Source organism: Bombus flavifrons, chromosome 14, assembly GCF_040668555.2.
Source record: "Bombus flavifrons isolate JBK064 chromosome 14, iyBomFlav1_principal, whole genome shotgun sequence".
NCBI classification, from domain to species: Eukaryota; Metazoa; Arthropoda; class Insecta; order Hymenoptera; family Apidae; genus Bombus; species Bombus flavifrons.
In genome coordinates, this window is record NC_138455.1 from 651,477 (window position 1) to 671,263 (window position 19,787).

The 19,787-nt window shown below is 35.6% G+C and overlaps 1 protein-coding gene across 5 annotated transcripts in view; it reads right to left on the bottom strand.

The window, feature by feature from the left end:
* Nucleotides 1-19,787, bottom strand: part of alpha-Catr (alpha-catenin related) — a 74,350-nt gene that overhangs the window by 48,433 nt on the left and 6,130 nt on the right. The window contains exons 2-3 of one of the 5 annotated variants that reach the window (XM_069126613.1): nt 16,118-16,284; nt 15,069-15,129 (exon numbers count right to left, since the gene is read on the bottom strand). The exons of 2 other annotated variants lie outside the window; for them this stretch is intronic. In XM_069126613.1, coding sequence (XP_068982714.1) covers nt 15,069-15,083 — 15 coding nt within the window. In that variant the 5' untranslated portion in view covers nt 15,084-15,129; nt 16,118-16,284. Of the gene's footprint in view, nt 1-7,661; nt 11,327-15,068; nt 15,130-16,117; nt 16,285-19,787 lie in introns of those variants that run through there. 2 more of the 5 variants (XM_069126612.1, XM_069126611.1) reach the window with 2 other exon arrangements.

Sequence of the window (19,787 nt, forward strand, 5' to 3'; positions counted from 1 at the left end):
GTGCTGCAGATGAGAGTGCTGGCAACCATCAGCGAAGTGCGGCAATTGTTGAGATTTGCAAGTTTTTTCAGGAAATTCATTCGGAATTTCGCAAGGATCGTGGAGTTGATTACGTGACTGACCAGGAAGGATGTTCCGTGGTGTTGGGGGGAAAGGCAGAAACAGGATTTCCGTGAAGAGAAGAGAATGCTGACCACGATGATTTTCAACCCGAAACGGTCAACAGAACTACCTACGGATACGAGCTCCTTAGATGTAAAAGCAATGCAGAAGCAAGAGAGTGGAGACATGACCGTTGTCGCGTACTTCAACAAACAGATTATGGCAGACCAGCGCACTACCACTTTTACAAGTTGGAAACGATGGCGGTAGTATTGGCGTTACGGTACTTCGGAGTTTACCTACTCGGCCTTACTTTCAAGGTAGTCGCGGACTGCAACGCTTTGAGGACGACGTTCTCGAAGAAAAATTTATTACCCATGGTCGAACGTTGGTGGTTGGACGTACAAGAATTTACCTTCCATATCGAATACTGCGCCGGAACGAGAATGGCCCATGTGGACGCCCTCAGAAAAAACACGCTACTGATATTGGATTTTGCGTACGTGGATATCACGGAGGCCGATTGGATAACGGCGGCTCAGTTGCAGGACGAGCAACTGGCACACGAAAGAAAGATCCTGGGAACGAATGATCGGAATCCTAAAACAAAATACTACTTCGAGGAGTATACCTTGAAAGACAACAAGGTATTCAGACGATTACCTAATAAAGGAAAGGCATGTGTGGTGCCGAAGAACGCGCGCTTCCAGATGTCATCTCTACCACCACGACGCGAGACAACTGAGCGCAGAGAAGACGTTGGAGCGCATAAAGCGAAATTACTGGTTCACCAAAATGCGAAAATTCGTCATTAAGTACGTGAAAGCGTGTATTAATTGTGCACATTATAAGCACATCGGGGGGAAAAACAGTGCAAGCTAAACATTTACATATATATGTCGGAGATGAAATGACACCGGGGCCTTCCCTCTGAAACTTCGGAAAACCCATAAAAGATTGTAATTAAGATTTGCAATTGTAATTAAACAATTTGCCGTCATTCTGCCCAATTGTATTTGTGCGAGATTTGTGACAATGAGCTTGGGCTCAAGGCGACGATCAGTCGCCGAACGTAGCCGCGGTCACGGGATGAACGCTTTGTCTAACAAAGGCATGGAGTAACTCTATAGCTCTCCTTAAAAAGGAAATAGTTGCAACACTCGACAGTAAACTTTCCAACGGTCTCTGTCCCGAAGCTCGCCATATGCAGACCCTATTCTTCGAGTAAGATGATTGCCAGATGTCGATGCATCTCCGCAGTACATGTTCAGCTAGCCTGAGGGCCCGTTATAAATCTTAAGATCTAGCTAACTAAAGTCCTTTAAACAGACAAACAGTCTTTGTCCCAACTACGAGAAGATAGAGGAGACCTATTGTCCAACGGACGGCATCTCCCACCAGTAACTTTCCCTCGAGGGCGGCTAGCATCCTTTCTAACCACCGATATGAAGATTAACCAATTAGCAGCAACGTCAATTTCCCTCACCTTCTGAACGAAGGCTATCCTCGACGAATCCGATAACCTCGTGTCCTTAGACACACCCCAGTATAGTTTTTCCTGTGTGGCATCATCGGAACGGAAACTCATTCTTCCTTGCGATCTCATCGACGAAAAGAGTAGCCCCTTACGACCAGTGAATATTACGCGCCCGACTTAGATTTCGTGAGCACGTACATCTATCATCCCGTTGACCGCGGATTCGTTATTGAACCTAGGATCATTGTCATTAGTTTCTCGAGTGTCTAATTACCACGGTTACTTGTCCAATCCTGTAATAATCGTATTTGCACTAGTCAATGTCTTCTCTATTGCATAACGACACTGTGTAATCCAAACGAAGATTCGTTTCACGCCCCTAACCCTAAATCATAATGTAAACCCGACATATATATATAACATACACACACACATATATAATATATATAATATATATATAATATATAATATTAATATATAATTATAATCCAAGTTAGGGGCGTGAAACGAATCTACGTTTGGATTACACAGTGTCGTTATGCAATAGAGAAGACATTGACTAGTGCAAATACGATTATTATAGGATTGGACGAGTAACCGTGGTAATTAGATACTCGAGAAACTAATGACAATGATCCTAGGTTCAATAACGAATCCGCGGTCAACGGGATGATGGATGAACATGCTCACAAAATCTAAGTCGAACTCTTTGTTAAAACATGGAATATCCACCGAGCGTACAGACGCTAAGTAACTCGCTAATACGGCTTCACGAGAGAATGACTTTCCCGTCCCGATGATGCCACAGAGGAAAACTATAATGGGGTGTGTCTAAGGACACGAGATCATCGGAATCGTCGAGGATAGCCTTCGTTCAGAAAGTAAGGGAAATTGGCGTTGCTGCTAATTGGTCAATCTCCATATCGGTGGTTAGAAAAAGATGCTAGCCGCCCTCGAGGGAAAACTGCACGTGTACTGTGGAAACGCATCGACATCTGGCAATCATTTTACTTGAAGAATAGGGTCTGCAAGTGGCAAGCTACGGGACAGAGACCGTTGGAATGTTTACTGTCGAGTGTTACAACTATTTTCTTTTTAAGGAGAGCTATAGAGTTACTCCATGCCTCTGCCAGACAAAGCGTTCATCCCGTGACCGCGGCTACGTTCGGCGACTGGTTGGCGCCTCGAGCCCAAGCTCATTATTACAAATCTCGAACAAATACAATCGGATCGAATGACGACAACTGTTTAATTACGCCTATAATAGAATCTAGATTACGGTGTTAAGGGATTTTCCCGGAGTCCCAAAGGGAAGGCTCCGATGTCCTTTCATCTCCGACATATATAATATAAAAGACGAATAATTTAATCATACATGATGTACATTCGAGTTAATATTCTGAAAATCCCTGGAAACAAGATTATCTGTTAATTAAAATTCTCTAGAAATTTAGGCTCTCTTTATTCTAGGTGTACTAACGTATTCGTCGATGTCTTGTAAAGAGAAACCTGGCTTGTCACTAAGATGACAATTTTGCATGATGCTCCTGTTCACGATACTGCTATGTAAACAAAGATACAGCGTGCAGGGTTAACGTAATCCGTTTATCCATGATTGGATTCCAAGTGATTCCATAGATATGCCACGGAAAACGATTCGCCGTCGCTATAACGACCTATACCTCGCTGAAATCGATGCCTCTGACGATTCGATGAAATCGTATTGTAAAACGATGTGATCATTAACAGTGACAGTTCATTCGAAAGGGTTGGATTATCAAATCTATACATTAATATCGTAGAAATGTTAGGAATTTATCGATCGATGATCAAAGATACTTTGATTCTTTGTTCGTGACAGTATCTGAATTGTTTTGTAACAAAAGCTGATATCAGCGAGAACATTTTCGACATCGTTATGTAGAAACATCTCTATATTCTTTAATAAAATAGGATTACTTCCAAATTAATTTTGAATATATAACACAACGCTACTTTTATCGTTTTATCTGGATTTAAAAAGGAATACAGAAATTGTAGTGAGGATTGGTGGAATATTTTTAAAGCGATCAGATTTCTTCTCAGACGTGTATAAGAATAACTTCAGATCGAAAAAACTTTATGCTCAACTTATCGGAGAGATTACATTGCGAATATCTTGAAACATTATACAAACAGTCAATTGACGTCACTTTCTAATTTAATTACTTTAACGAAAATGGATAATTAGAACTTCATAATGAACTATTTAGAAACTAACTACCTCGTTAAGTAATTGTCACTTTGAAAATATAGGATACAAAACATTTATGTAATTATATCGTCTAGATGTAATAATTATAAAACGTTCAATATAAGTATTGTTACTTAAGAATAACGACCAGCTTCATAGACTATAAAGAAACGATAAGGGGTTAAACGGATATTTCTCTACGAATAATACTCTCTATTATTTACATTCTTTTAAATAATATTCTTCTACGTTTCATATCATGTAATATCTACTCTCTAGATTACCGTTAATTTTTCGAATGTAAAATAGCGATAAAATGTATTCAGTTAAGTAATTAATAAGATGAGAGTTTAGAATGTGAATGTATTATAGATACGATGCAAGCCGGAAGGCATCCTAAGCCGAAAAGGAATAGTTATAATAAAAAAATAAATAAATAAACAAAATGAATAGTAGTCTTATATAAAATAAAAATACAAAATAATACAAAATACAAATACAAAATAAAAATAAACTTATAAAAATAAAACTCATAAAACTTAAAACTTATGAGAATAAGTTACGATAGGGTAAAATTCCTTTTATCATGTCCTGCTATTTCTAAGTAAAGATTCTTTACAATATCACTAGATAATTCTGTTCTATATTTAAATTTATCGAAAACTTGTGTGTTACGAGTAGATCGATCAGTGCCTATCAACGAAAAACTATAGAAACGCGTAAATATGTATCGATACACGAGAAAAGAATATTCAAACTTAATAATTCAATAATTCAAATATTAACTAGCCTTACGTGTTCTAAATAATAAAGTATCGTGAGAAACTTGATTTGATTTTGCACGCAACATGTAAATTTTTTACTCGATAAAAGTAATACATGCGTTCGTTTTAATAAATTGTACATATAAAAGAAGAATAAATATTTCAAATTATATCGTATTTAACCACTTGGAAATTGTATAGAATATAGTTTCATTTTCCTTTGTTCTCGAAATAAAATGACAACAACAAAGATCGAGCATTAGAACATGTTGGACATAGGGTCTAATAATTTTTCTCGATATGAAAAATATCTGTTTGCTATGTCCCCGAGAGAAAGTAATAAGTAGGGTTTAATGGTAGACTTGGTACGAAATTCGCTTCACCGAGATGACTTTGCCACACCAGCTTAGTTGCCTTTTCTCAAGGAGAAAAGACACAGAATAGCGGAGAAAGGGCGGTTTCCTCCGTTGGGGATTCTCCCTAAAAGTGAGAGGGTTCGAGGGTTGGTCGAATCCAGATAGCGGCTGATGAATCTATGAGAACAGTGTTGTGAATAGTGCTTAAAGATATATTTAATCAAATTTTCACCATTATTCCCACGATATGAAGATTCACGATGCAATCAATGGTAGATCAACTAGCATAATTATCAAGAATTTTTTAATTCTCCATTTTGCAGCATTTTGAAGCAAATTGTACTTTTCTATCGGTATAAATTACCTTAAGCTCGAAGAGAAATACGAAAGAATCGTTGTTAATACAAAAATGAATGATCGGCACATAAAACTTTTTCCAAAATACTTCGACGGAATTCGCATCGTTGAAAGTTGTTGAAATATTCATAGTTGATTGGATTTTCATCGCATCGATGATTACAGATCTCTTTTAATGTGATCTCGTGATCACTATCAATTCATTTCACGTACATTTCGTCCCTTGTTGAAATTCAAAATGTTACCTGTGTCGCAAGTTGAAGTTAGAACTAAATAAATCTTTTATCGCGGTAGATACTATAATATCCTCAAAGACAAAGTTGTCTTAGATACGAAACGCGATAATATTGACCACAATTCTAAGCGAAAAAGGATTGATAGTTCTAGATTGGAGGTGGAGATTAAGAACGAAAATTGGACGGAAATTACGACGAAACTGCTCGGAAACTGAACTTTCCTCTGAAACAAGATATTCCGTTACCAAGATCGGTAGAATTAGGAAAACACCTATTTTGTACACTTCGATTTCAAATTCTTAGAGTGTTACACCAATCAAAAGATAGCTTAGAGACGTCGTTATTTTGCAGAAGCAGGGCCGTCGTTTCATCTTTCTATCTTTCTAGATCTGTTTTTCCCACTTTATCTCTTAATCTCGTTTATTTCTACTTTTTTCTTTCGGTTTTTTTATTTGATACACGTTTACTGACAAAGTGATGCATCGCATACTTTATGTTCTTTATGATACGTCTAACAGATTTCCGTTAAAATACCGAATTTCTAATAGAATGTTTGTGAATGAAAGTCTCACGGAATTGAAAATATCACAGAATTTTAAAAAATCAGTATGACTTACATATAATATAATATATTACATAGATAAATTACATAGACAATACAATTGTCAATTACATATTACATAGACAATTTTGTTGTTTTTTATTATCGATTTTCAACGAAGTATCGTTACCTATCGCTATCATTAGCCATACCATTTTATACCATACTATTTTGTAGTTGTCTATTTTCTCAATTGGTATTTAATTTACGATAAATGCAAACTTCAATAAGACTAGGAGGCTAAAAGAATAATAGAAACCGAAGATCCAAAGCAAGAGCATTTGCGAAAATATTAATTAGGAACATTTTTTTTTAAATCGCGGTAGGGGAATGTTGATTAATAAATTTTAATCGAACTCCAAGTCATTGAGATTTTAGCTAATTTAGAAAAATTGCTTCCTAAATGACAGGGCTGAAGGAGAATATATCAGTAATCGAACTCGTAATCCTCTAGTCTTAATCCTTTATTTCATGTCAAATTTCTGATAAAGAAACAAAACCTATGAAACTACATAATAATCGAATTGAAAGAATTCCTCTTGCTCGCAAAACAGTTTCATTTCTTATCGTATGTTACGATAATCATGATCAGATGTAATAATTCAGTTTACTCGTGGACTGTATCGAGGATTCAGCAAGAATTTATCGAGAAAATTTTACCTAACCGATGGTTTCAAAACTGTTCTACCATTCTAGCTTGTTTTCTCACTCTTGTGTAAACGCTTAAGGGAATTATATTTTTAGATCAATCATCGCGTTCCATTCCAAAATGGACGTTATAGTTACTGGACTTATCGCTGATTTCAAATTCATACGAAAAATATTTTAACTTAATTATGTTGGGGCAAGAACAATAGGAAGATTATTTATTTTCAAACTATTAAATAAAATATTAGTTTAAGTTCACAAAGAAACATCGCACTTTCGCGCAAAGATCCGCTTTGTGTTGCGACTGTTTGATATAGATGCAATGATAATGATCGTATAACCATCGCAAATTAATTATAGAGATTTGAGATGACCTTTCTGCGATTCTTTTTATCGGTGGAAATCATACAGGACAATAAAAATGCTGTTGCTTGTTTCGTTAATGTAATCTCCAATCTTTAGAGTACTATTCGATTATATGCTATTCAAAATTTTTTGATCACAGTTAATGGAAGATATATGCTTCTAGTAATTGTGTTCATAAGAGAAAAAATAAGGTTTTCTCTCAGATATGAAATGAAATCCTTTGAAAAAGAAATATCACTTGCTTGTGTGGTACTCGGACGTATTAGCTTTTATCTTAAAATTGCTCGTAACTATTTTTATTTATCAAAAACGATCGGGAAGCATTCGAAACTTTATCGATTATTCCAAATTTCGTTTCAATCTTTGCGACATATTTTTTGAAAACACATGATTATCGATTTATCACGATTTCCACTTAGACTTCGCCGATACAACTCGATCTTTGTTCGACGTGTCACGAAACGATGGAAATTTCGATGCGGCAGATTAAAAGCAAAGTACTAGATTATCGTAAAACATACCTGACGATCAGGAATCATGTCACAGTCGTACATGCTTCTGTCACGTCGATAGAATGCGGCAGGCATGTAGGCAATTATAAATGACGATCAGGCTCGAACGATTCGATCTTCGTCTCCTTTCTTTCTCTTGTTTTATTATTTACGATTTAATATCTACTTTTATCTTTCTACATATATTACGAACTCTTTTTATTATTATTCCTGTCGATTTGCCTGGTCGTTCTCTCGCTAATTTCTTTCTCTCTGTCTTTTTCTCACTCACACTCTTTGTTTCTATCTTATTCTCGGTATGATCAAAATATACTATGAATCATCAACATCGTTAGGATATGTATGCTTTCCATTTATATATATGCATATATACATATATATAGATAGATATACAGATATATATATGTATGTATATTCATATATAGATTTTTATATATAGAGATATTTAATCTCTTTCGGTGCAGGTGACGTCGTTCCTTAACAAGTGTGTTCTCTGCTTCTTCGTTAGAATTACGATAATTTTTACTATTTATCTCTTTGCTTCGCTAATATAACCAGTTCCGGAAAAAATAGGCTCGGCTTTCGAGCCGAAGAAAAACAAAAATAGACGTTTATGTGTGTGTATATATATATATATATATGTATATATATACATATATATATATATATATATTTATATATATATATATATGTATATTTGCAGGAAGATCACTGTTTTTAGGCTACTGCCACAGGCTCAGGACTTGTCTCCGACGAAGAGTGGTACGATGAACCCCACTTTTAGTTTGTCGTCGCCCTTCAAACGGGGTTCATGATCCGCAACACGCAGCGGACTAACTTTCCACTGGTAACTTCTCTTGCGTATTAACAGTTTGCCGTCCACTAGATAGTACGATGCCAGATTAGCGTGAACCGGTTACCAGATTTTCACATGGTAATAGAAGGGTACTGGTTAGGCCTCGTTTTTTTTCTCCTATGATTCAAGATGAAACGACCAAGTCATTGACGATATCGCGAGTCGTCCAAGTTTTGCCCAATCGATTTCCCACCGATCACAATAACCAACAGAATTCTTCGTTTCTCAGAAATGGTGTCAGACAGCAGTGGTCGAATATCCTTGACTTCCGTCGGCTATGATGACATTTCAAGTAATCTCGAACCTCTATTTATTGAATCCCCAAACAACGGTTTCGCATGCAAGATCACAGGTTGCGGAGCCTCGATTGGTATTTCCCGAAGCAGCGAATCTTTTTTGCAGGAAGGAAACCGGCACAACGCTTAACTCCCTTCACGGGCCATAATCTCTGTTTGCCACGGAATTCTTCGTCAGCCGATCGTGAGTCAGTTATTCCTCGTTTCTTTTACGATGTAACGTCTGGTTTTGTTCGTTTCCTTTTGTAACTGTGCCGTGTGATATAGAGGGACGAAGTGACGACGGAGGAGTAGCGAAGCAACGAGAACGGCGATGACGACGATGAGGAACAAATTGGAAACGAAGTCGGTGGTGACGATGACGACAAAAACGACAAAGATAAAGACGATGACCACTCGTTGCGTGTGTGCGGCACGGTCTCTCGCGTACGCGTGTACACAGTGTGAGTAGACATGTGGGTGCCTCTGCGCGGTTGGTGTTTCCTACGTGTGCGTCCGCGTACGTCTCCTCTTCTTATATTATGTATGTTATATTTTTCTCTTCGTATGAGTATATCTTTATGTATCATATATACAAATACACCGTGCGTCGTGGCGAATTGTTTTATGCGTGTGTAGACTCATATGTGCAGAAGAGCCGTGTCCACGAGTGTATGGCTTGTATCTGCGTATCCAAGAATATGCGTATGTGTGCATGTATGTATGTATGTATGTATATATATATATATATATATATATATATGTATGTATGTATGTATGAATGTCGTGTGTTTGACGAGTGTGCTGCGAGAACGACAGACAGAGCGCGTGTCGCTTCGAGAAACAGGTACCGGCCTGTCGAGTGCCTAGGGGAAGACTGGACTGGAAACCGACACGGTGGCAGCAGGACCACGGGGGCGAGGGTGTTTCTCCCTCTTCCATACCCTCTCTCCCTCTGACGATGTTTCTCCGCCCTCCGTGTGCCCTCCGTGTGCCCTCGCTGCTTCCTCTCTTCGTTACTGGTGCGCTTCCTCTCTTGTTCTCTCTCCCTTTCTCTCGTGGTCTCTGCGTGAAACGTTGGAGCACAGGCGCGCTGACTCTCTCCACCGACCGACAATCAATACGTCGGCAGGCCCGCACTTTCGCCCGCGAAATCGTAATTTTCACAGTTCCATCGTTCTTCCAGTTTCCGTTTGCCGATTCCCTTCTGCGTCGCTGGGATTCATCTTCGTTTTCCCATCGTCCTCCACCACCGACCATTTTCTATACCAGATCTCCACGTTCAACGTTTCTATCGTGATTATATAGACTGGAATCTTACCTCATTTTTTATTTTTTCACTTTTTTATTATCTTTTTTCTTTTCCGTAATGCCCACTTGAGCGTAAAAGCGCGGGAATTTCTTGGTTACGGATCGACGGCGACGAGGATAGGAACATTTGCACTGCCAGTTTCAAATCTTTTGTTGGTTCGTCGACAATAGCCAGGATTGGTTGTCGTTAATTTTTCTCAATATCGATCTTTTACCTCGATATCGCCTTTCGTTACACTCGAATCTTCGATCGGACCGAATACCAAAATTTCAACGCTGATTCGACCTATATTTCTTTCTTTTGGTCGAGAGATACGATAGGCGTTGTACGTTGTATAAAATTACATTTGCGTATATCGGTGAAGCGAAGTAATTTTGACAATAAGCTATTTTCTATGTGACTAAGCACGTTCTGTTCTTAATACCATTCCTGTAAGCAATTAGTCCAAAAGGAAATATGAACAACAAAGTCGCAAAAAATCTTTATTAATCGACATCGTGCAGAGGATCGTCGTATAAATTATACAAAACCATAATTCTTATTTATCCAACTCGTGCTCGTAAATCTGAATCTGCAGTTCTTCACATGTTCGATGAAAATCTGATGACAGATATTCGATTATCGAACCATTAAGAGCATTTTGCGCCACTGGCGTGAGTCAAACCAAAGATAAACCATTTTGCTCGCTGATTTTTTCTTATCACAAATTTTCTATAGGCGATACGGATAACTTAAGAAAATATCAATATGAAACGAAAGCGCGCGTTTAACGCTGTTTGGCTTGACTTTCGTTGGTACAAACTAATTATTATCGAGTCCGCGTATTACTAGCACTTGTTTGATGATGATTTAATCGTTTAGGAAGTCAAACAAGTTTGAAAACGAATTAATCTAGATGACGACTTAAATAAAGCTTTTAAAAAGTTCTACGACCAATTTAAAGCTCGAATAACTTTCAGACTGCTATGTAGTATATACTAGTATATATAGTATATAGTATACTTATTAACAATTATCTAAAACGGTCGAAATATGTTGACTTCATTTTCTGGCAAAACAATGTCGATCTTTTTCGTGCTAATGTACCATTTCAAATCGCTCACGCATTACTATTTGTAATAGATTGAGATTACTACCTTTTACGTTTTTTTCCAAAATTGGTTAATTTACATTCAGCTTCGCTCAAAAGCTTCTTAAATTTAAATGTACCTACCATGTAGGAAAGTATCGGACTATAGGACTATAGTATAGTATAGTAGGAAAGTATAGGAAGTATAGGATTTTAAATAGCAGCGAAAGTAGCGAATTTATCTAATAATTTCTATACAAGAAGCGTCTTTATGAAGCAGCGTTAGATAATATTACTAGAGAACGGGAATTACTATAAGACCAGGAAGTGCTATATTATTATAATCATGGAACAGCGATCTTATATATCTCCTTGCAGGGATAAAATGAAATCGTAGAAGCCAAGCGTTGCGAAGGAGATTCCGCCGCAATGAAATACGAAGGGAGTATGACGTAGAGTTAAAAATATATTTTACGAATGGGGGGAAAAGAAATCACATGCAAAAAAAAGCTAAAAATTCAAGTCTAGTCTCTTTAAATTATACGAACTAATCGTGTATACCGTCACCATATAAATTACCAAATCCGTTCTGTTTCTTCTTTTATTTTTCTCATTTCATGTTGAAGTTAAATACGAATAAAAGAGAAAAGAAATTCATAAAGTCGTCACAATAATACGTTTTCCAAGCATTTTCTTTCAGAGATATAAACAAAATTTCATTTATATTTTGAAATTGGTACAGGAAATCAATCTGTACAATTCAGTAGAAAGAGATTGTGCGTGTTCGGACATATGCAGTTACAAGATTTATACGAGACGCAGTGTTTGAAAATTTAATACATTTTTTTCTGTCTAGTTTGAAAAATTGATTTTTAAAATATATCTAAAATTATTCGGCTTTTAAAGAATGGTTCAACTAAGAAATGACGTATTTTTATCATTCTCTTTCTTTTCGATGTAAAAAGGTAATGAAAAAATACGTATCAAATATCTTCCGTAAAACAACATCACATACAAATAGATTCCATCATACATTCACACTTACAAAGCTTCTCTTTCTCTCTTTTATAATTTCCAATATATGTATTTCGTTACAATACTTTTGTATTGTTCTCATTATAGGATCTTGTTTGTTATTTCGATAAGAGAAAAAATGGATCCTGTACAATTGGACCGGTAAAGAAATTTCAGAAAAGAAAGCGAAGCTAAACGCCAAAATGAGACAAAAGCAGTACGATTTGCAGAAGGAGAACACTAAGCAGGAAACGTGACTGTTGTACATATTTGCGGTAGCCTTACGGCTCGAAGGTTTCTTCCACTTGTGGAAGCACGCGAGAAATAAGAAAAGAGTTTTCAGAGAACACTCTATCGTAAAACTAACGCTTTTATTGTAATTTATCGCAAACGATGTCTTTTCTCTTTTACGATAACAAGAAAATCAATTTTTTTGCATCTATCGAGGATTAATATTTTAGATCCAGCAGCTACTCGATTATACCGTAAAAAATACATAAATAGAAAATATGTTTCGGAGTAGTAATGAATCAGAAGATGTGAACTTTGCAGGTTTCGTAGGGAGTAGGAAGTCGGTTTTTGTTTGATTTTGGTTTTGATGATGGAGTGCCAATGTATCTGCATCGACTAGATATGTACGTACCGTGCCATATGAAAGATTAGGAGAAGCAAATACCTTAAAACAAGTCATCGAAAACGTCTTTCCACGAAAATCTATGTGCGATACTTTCCTACACACTTCGCACGACACGTGAGAGAAAACGAGAAATTCTACGCAGCTGGCTTATCTATCACTTTTACTTGATTAAGAAGAAGGTACATATTGTGCGGAATAAACTTAATACCGTTTTATATAGGTACGTGTAAACTGTCATGTTAGCCATCTTCTGAACTTTTATTAACAATTCTAATAATGCATAATACGTGAGGTGAGTCGATCAACCTTAAAGCGAATAAATTGAAGTTGCATTTGAGAAAAACATTTCATATGCTCCAACTTAATATTACGAGTAATATTTAATTAACTTTCCAGGGTAACAAACAGCTATGAGCTTTGCATTCGCGCTTTCATTTTCCGAATTTCTACTGCATATATGTAATATGTATACTATACGGTACCACGGCGGCTCCTTTTTATGGACCTCATATAGTTATAACATACTTCAGATGTGTCACATACAGTCGATGTTTTGTGTCACTAGAAAAATAATTAATGGAGCACGACTCCGAATCGCCAATTAATGAGATACTTATTCACAGGAAAACCCTTCGATTTAATCCTTTTCGAAGAATTTACTGTTTGCGATCGGTGCTCTTTTGCCCACTGTACTGCATTAGCTAATTTGTACGAAGAACAAAAAGGAAAAGCTTTCGTCTTTTACAAGAAGCAATTTTTATAATGAAATTTCCTTCGAGCAAGACAATGGACGCATTGAATTGTATGATAATTTGAGGGAACATCGTTTGAAAACGGGACGTGCTCTTAACGGAATTTTACTTTTTTATTACATAGATCTTATGTTCTAAATGAAAGAAAAGGAAAGGAATGAAGAGGAAGGAAAAGAAAGGAAAGGAAAGGAAAGGAAAGGAGAGGAGAGGAGAGGAAAGGAAAGGAGAGAAAAGAAGTGGAAAGGAAAGGAAAGGAAAGGAAAGGAAAGGAAAGGAGAGGAGAGGAGAGGAGAGGAAAGGAGAGAAAAGAAGTGGAAAGGAAAGGAAAGGAAAGGAAAGGAAAGGAAAAGAAAGGAAAGGAAACGACAATAACAAAGAAACGAAAGTAAAGAAATAGTTAAAACGGTTGTAGAAAAGAGCGCAAAAGTAATTATGATAATAAGAATCGACAGGATGTTAGGTCGGAAGAATATTTAATAGATATTCAGCTATTTGTTATAACTCTGTCAAAAATTGCAATTTCACGTAGTATAAAACGTACGTAAAAGTTCCATTTGATCAAGTTACGAAATTACACTAAGAAAATCGAATTTAAGGGTTTTTACGAGTATGTCTTTGAAAACATATTCTTAAAAGAAATTAAAAGTTGAAAACTTTTTTCAAGAGAATTCAAATACCTGTTCTTCTAATTTGATTTCATATTACTGTTAGACATTACTGCCAGGTATGTTAGAAAAAAAATATCGTTACACGAACAACGACTATTAAAAGTTAATGATACGAATTCTATTTCAAAATTGAGAATTTTCGGCCACTTTACAATTACGACATGACTTGCATCAAAGTAAATTTCAAAGACATAAAATTTGAGAGGACAAAAGAGGAAATTAATATTTAAAAGTTGTACTACTTCACCGAGGAGCATCGAGAAATCTCTCCGACGAAAGAAGCGATTGTCCTTCCGACGCATCTAGCGAGTGAAAACTCGAAACTCTCCAACTCTAACGTAATATAACGTAACAGTAACCGAGCTTTATATTGAAATCATGCTTCGTTCGTCAGATATACTACTCGAACAAAAGTAGCGAAAACAAAAATATTCGATAATATATTAGAAAAACACAAATATGGCGATACAACGGTTACAATTTTCTCCCTCTTTTTTCTAATCATACACAACAATCGACAGTTAACGCTTTCTACGGATCTCTATGCCAATGTAACAAACCATTTCCAACCATTTATGCTTTGTTATTCTTTTCGTCTCTAATTACATCGATCTAGAACAGTATTGCAACAAATTTTTGCGAAAGCTTGGAAAGAAATATTCAGTTGAGTTCGGTTTTCTGTCTATTCCTTTCTTTCTTTCTCTTTCTCTAATACGTACACGTAAACAACATCATTGGATAATACCTCTAATCATCTAGATAATTCTAATAGTGTTACACCACATGTAGGTAGCGATTATGTATCGGTGGAACAATGTCCACTAAAAACTTACCATGGAAGAACCCATTATACCTACGAACTCAATTCGCCTGTCGAAGATTGAGAAGAAGTGCCTAGAACACATATATCGTACATTCACGTTGAGTGAAAAATCATAATCTCGTGCAGCCGCGCTGATTTCTTGTTCGTTCTACTTTCTAGCGTAAAAACAAAAGCGACGTTATTTTCCCCTGTACGGTATTTCTGGCCGTCGTCGCGTCGCGTTGCGGCACGGCGCGTTGCGCCACAGAGCATGAGTTTTGATTTTATTTTCGCGACGAGGATTTCGACATTCTCCAGAAATAACGTCGTATATCCCTTCCGAAATTTGCCATAATGTGAAATGATATTACTCCAGTATATCTTTGCCGCGTTATCATTGAATAATATTTACGATATTATTATTGCGTGGAAATACACACTCGAGATACGTCAAATACTTCATACGAGACAAGTGATGTGATACCTAATAAAGTAGTCTTTCCTGTGGAAATGGAGGGCAATAAAGTATGAAGGGAAGCTGTCGCGAGAAAGTTTCATTATAAAAATATTAATCGCCGTAGTAAAAGGATTCTTACATTTAGTACTCGCTTCATGTACCAAAACATGAATATATTTTTGCAATTTACACTTACTTGTGCTCTTTTCTGTTGACATGGTAAAATGCTATTAAAATATTCCGCTAGAAATAATACCGAAGAAGCAAACAGCTGAACATTTTTTTTTTCAAAGTCAAGAACAAATTGCATCTAAAGAGAAGAAACGTTAACGGTCAAGGCTTCGAAGAATTGAAGAGTGAAAATGCAAAATTCAACTCGTCTTGGGAAAATTTATTCGCGATAAAAAATGGAATACGAATTTCATCGAATAAATCTCGTATATCCAGAATCGTTCAAAGTTTATACCGGCACTGATGATGTTCTGATAAGTGAGCTAAGAGTATGAAGTACGAACGAAACATAAGAAAGTTTCGAGTTTTCTTTTTCTAGGCGACCCACTTCGCGAAACGATCAAATTTGACATTTTTCTTGTTTGATATGTTTGTCATCAACGAACACAAACCTGCTATTATTGTGTAAGATAAATCACATTTTTCTCTCTCCGTTGCCTTCTCTTCATTTTATCAATATCCCTTTGTTTCCTCGTTTACTTTTGTTCCATAGCTTATTCATTGCACCACTATCATGCAGAAGAGAAATCAGGCCGTTTCGTTCTTGAGAAACGTTGTCCTAAATAAGACGTCCAAGGAAAGGATTACGCTCTTGAAATTCTGATTACACTATTGACTCTTGTAAAAATAAATAAAGCAATAAATAAATCTTGAAAAATATTCTAAACGATCATTTGGGAATCGACGATAATTCTTTAGTAAATCTTTTTCGATTAAATAGTTTGAAAAAGACATTATTGCTCGTAAAGTTATATCGGCCGTGTAATTACGAAAAAGGAAATGTCGACAAAATTTTATTTCTTCTCTTGCACTGAAATTTTAGTCACAGGAAATGATGCCGAATTATCGTTGGACGTGAAAATGAGGATGTAAAAGTTTGCTTAGTGAAGAAGGGAGCTAAAGACTATTTTAAAATAATTATAACTTCCTGATCCAGAAATTCGTACAACCGTATTTCATAACTTCACATACTATAACATTTATGAAGTTTCCAATGTGAAATTAATTTTACGCGTACCACAATTTGATGTTGTTTCAACAGGCAGTTACCATTAGATAAATGACATTTAATTAAAGCAAAAGATATAAGCACGAACGATACGCCTTTTGCACTGTTCCAAGAAATCTGTGCTCGTTACTATAAAATTAAAATTGTGCAAACTTCGCATAAAAATTTCTAGATTTCCATTTTGTAAATTATAAAGATTGCCCGCGCTATTAAATTTGTAAAAAAATTAAACGCAAATCGTTACAAATTTGAGCTTTACCATTTAAAATTTAATCTTTTATGAAAAATAAGGTTAACAATATTGTAAAATATTAATATACCTACGTAATTTATAAAATATTGCTACCGTATATTACATGCGAATGATTGTAAGAAAGATGAATATTGTAGCGAATACTAAAAAATGCAGGTTTTGATATTAAATATGACGTAAAATGCAAAATTTAACCGTTTTATCGCGTCTCATTGATTTATGCGCGGTTGATGCGGAGTATTATGAAATCTCTGCAGTTCGAAAATTAAAATAACGAAAAACAAACAACTTTGATATTTCTCAGTTCGCCAGGAAACTATACAACGGTTTAGATCTCTTTACCCTATTCAGATGCTTTCCTCATTGTCTGTTCCAGTTTATCTCTCGTAATTTATACGTTTCTTCGGTATTTCGCGTTTTCATTGCCAACAAGAGCCAACTTTTTCATTGCTGTATCTTCAAATTGGGGAATGTTGCGGTATATGTAGGTGTATAATTCACTTGATTGTGATATATTTTTATCAAAAATTCAGTGGTAAATTGTTATCCTTAAAAAATTTCTCAAATTTGAATTTGTAAATATGGAAGAATCATTTGTTGTTTGAATTCCATGCTAGAGATCATAACAATTCGAATATTGACGAATAAAAGAATAATTGTCAAGAATAGTCTAAAGTCATAATTCAAGTTTTTAATAGTACATTCTTCTAGATATTCATATAGATTCTAGAGATTCATATTATACTCGAATGCTTTGAAATACAACTAAAAGGTCAGATTAGTTTAACGTTAATATCAAAATAACGTTTCGATAGAAACGAAGTAAAAATTGTATGAAAAATGTTGATGCTGTAATTTAGCTGATCGAAAAGTATTGGTGCTTTAACATCAAACGGGATGTCTTCTGGACATTCCGTTTTAATATTAGATGCAGTGTCAGGTACTCACTCTCGTATCACTTTGAAACTATTAGGTTCTATTAGGTGAACTATTAGGTTCACAAAATGAAACAGTTTACATTCAACCACTGATGCTTGTACTTCTTTGCTCTCGATTCGTATCTATCGATTCTATTTCGTTTTTACACTTAACTTAATTACTTTTTCTTTTCATTAATTATCGAATACGAGATATAAAAATAAAAAATATATAATAATAATATATATATAATTGGATTGGTGAATTTTGTATTTGTCAAATTCGTAATCGATTAAAAGATAACAATGCAAAGATTCCACAGATTTTACTTCTTAAGTTACGATTGGCCCATATTTTCTCAGCCTACGAACTTTGCTGCAAACGCTTCGCACTTATGCAATCTCGATTCAGTCTCCTTCAGAAATCCAGACAATGTGAAACGTCGTGAATACACTTCGGATTTTCATTGAATGATCTTCCTTCAGACGTTATTACGATCGGTAAATCAGTGAACTTTCTCGACAAAACTACGTCACTTGCGTAGATTTCTCCTTTCTTTTTTTTTATTATTCTTTTCTTTCTATCGGAAAGTAGAAAAGAAGATTGGAGCAGGCTGTCCCAAGATGTGACTTTTTATTTTTTATGTAAATTGTGCTACAAATTTTTCGAATCCAATATTTTCGTTATTTTATATCCATTACGAAAGAAGTTAATAAGTACAATTTTGATTATTTGTAATCTGCTTTAGAAATTTAGTAATAGCATCTTTCCTCTGCTTGTTTAGATTAATAGCGATAATGAAATGTTCTCTTATTTATGTTTATTTGTTTCCCTATTTTTGTTGTGACTGGAGATCATGCAAAAGCGTTGTGCGACATAAAATCCTTATACGCCATTCATTTAAGATAAGTAGTAATAAGTAGAAAAGGCTGGTAACTTTTCATTCTAGTACAATGGTCACCGATACGTGCAATTTATTGTGCTGGATCTGACACGACCGACGATAGAAACGACGATGGACGTTTTGAGGTGATGCGCGTTGAAGATTGAAATTTGTGGCATTCCCTTTTAATGGACTATCACGCTCGAAAAACCGCATTACGCTGCTTTTAATATAATTGCTGCGATGCTATAGTCTGTCTAAAGCATTTTATTGTGGCCAGGCGGTTAAGAAAGATCTCAATGTTTCCAATTATGGGATTTATTCCCATTTCATCATGTTTGAAGCGAAACAAAATCATGTAAGATAAAGAATAGATACTTTTTTTAACTTCATCTTGATTTTGATTATGAAATGGCGATCGAAACGGCTTACAAGAAATGAACCGAGTATTTAATTTGTGGGAAACAAATTTTCCTTAAACTTCGTTAACTCGATAGGTGCGTTGTAGGTTTCGGAAAGCTCAAATGAGTTTTTGTTGGAATACAATTTTACAAGGAACATACATATATGGTAATCTGATAAACTGAATTTAATTTATATATATATATAGGAAAACAACTGAAAGTATTGGAGACTATCTGAGAAAATTCAGGTTGCTGCTTCGTACAAACTTTCGCCATACAAAGAGACAAATGAATACGGAATGTGTCACGTGAACAGCTACAACTGGTTTCCTTTGAAACTCTTGCAGAAATATCGACATATCTTTTCTTTTCGTTTTAAATTACATGATATAGACAATTAACTCTGGCATAATACTAGGATTTTATCATGTTAATGGGGAATGGAATAATTTGAAGTCCAATGTATACGGTGGATATTAACCCTTCTTAGCTCTAGCAAAACGTTAATCAAACTTTCACTATCACTGGATAGATAATATAGACCGACGGTCAATATTAGTTTGTTCGATGGCTTCTGACATGTTTGCTTTGCATG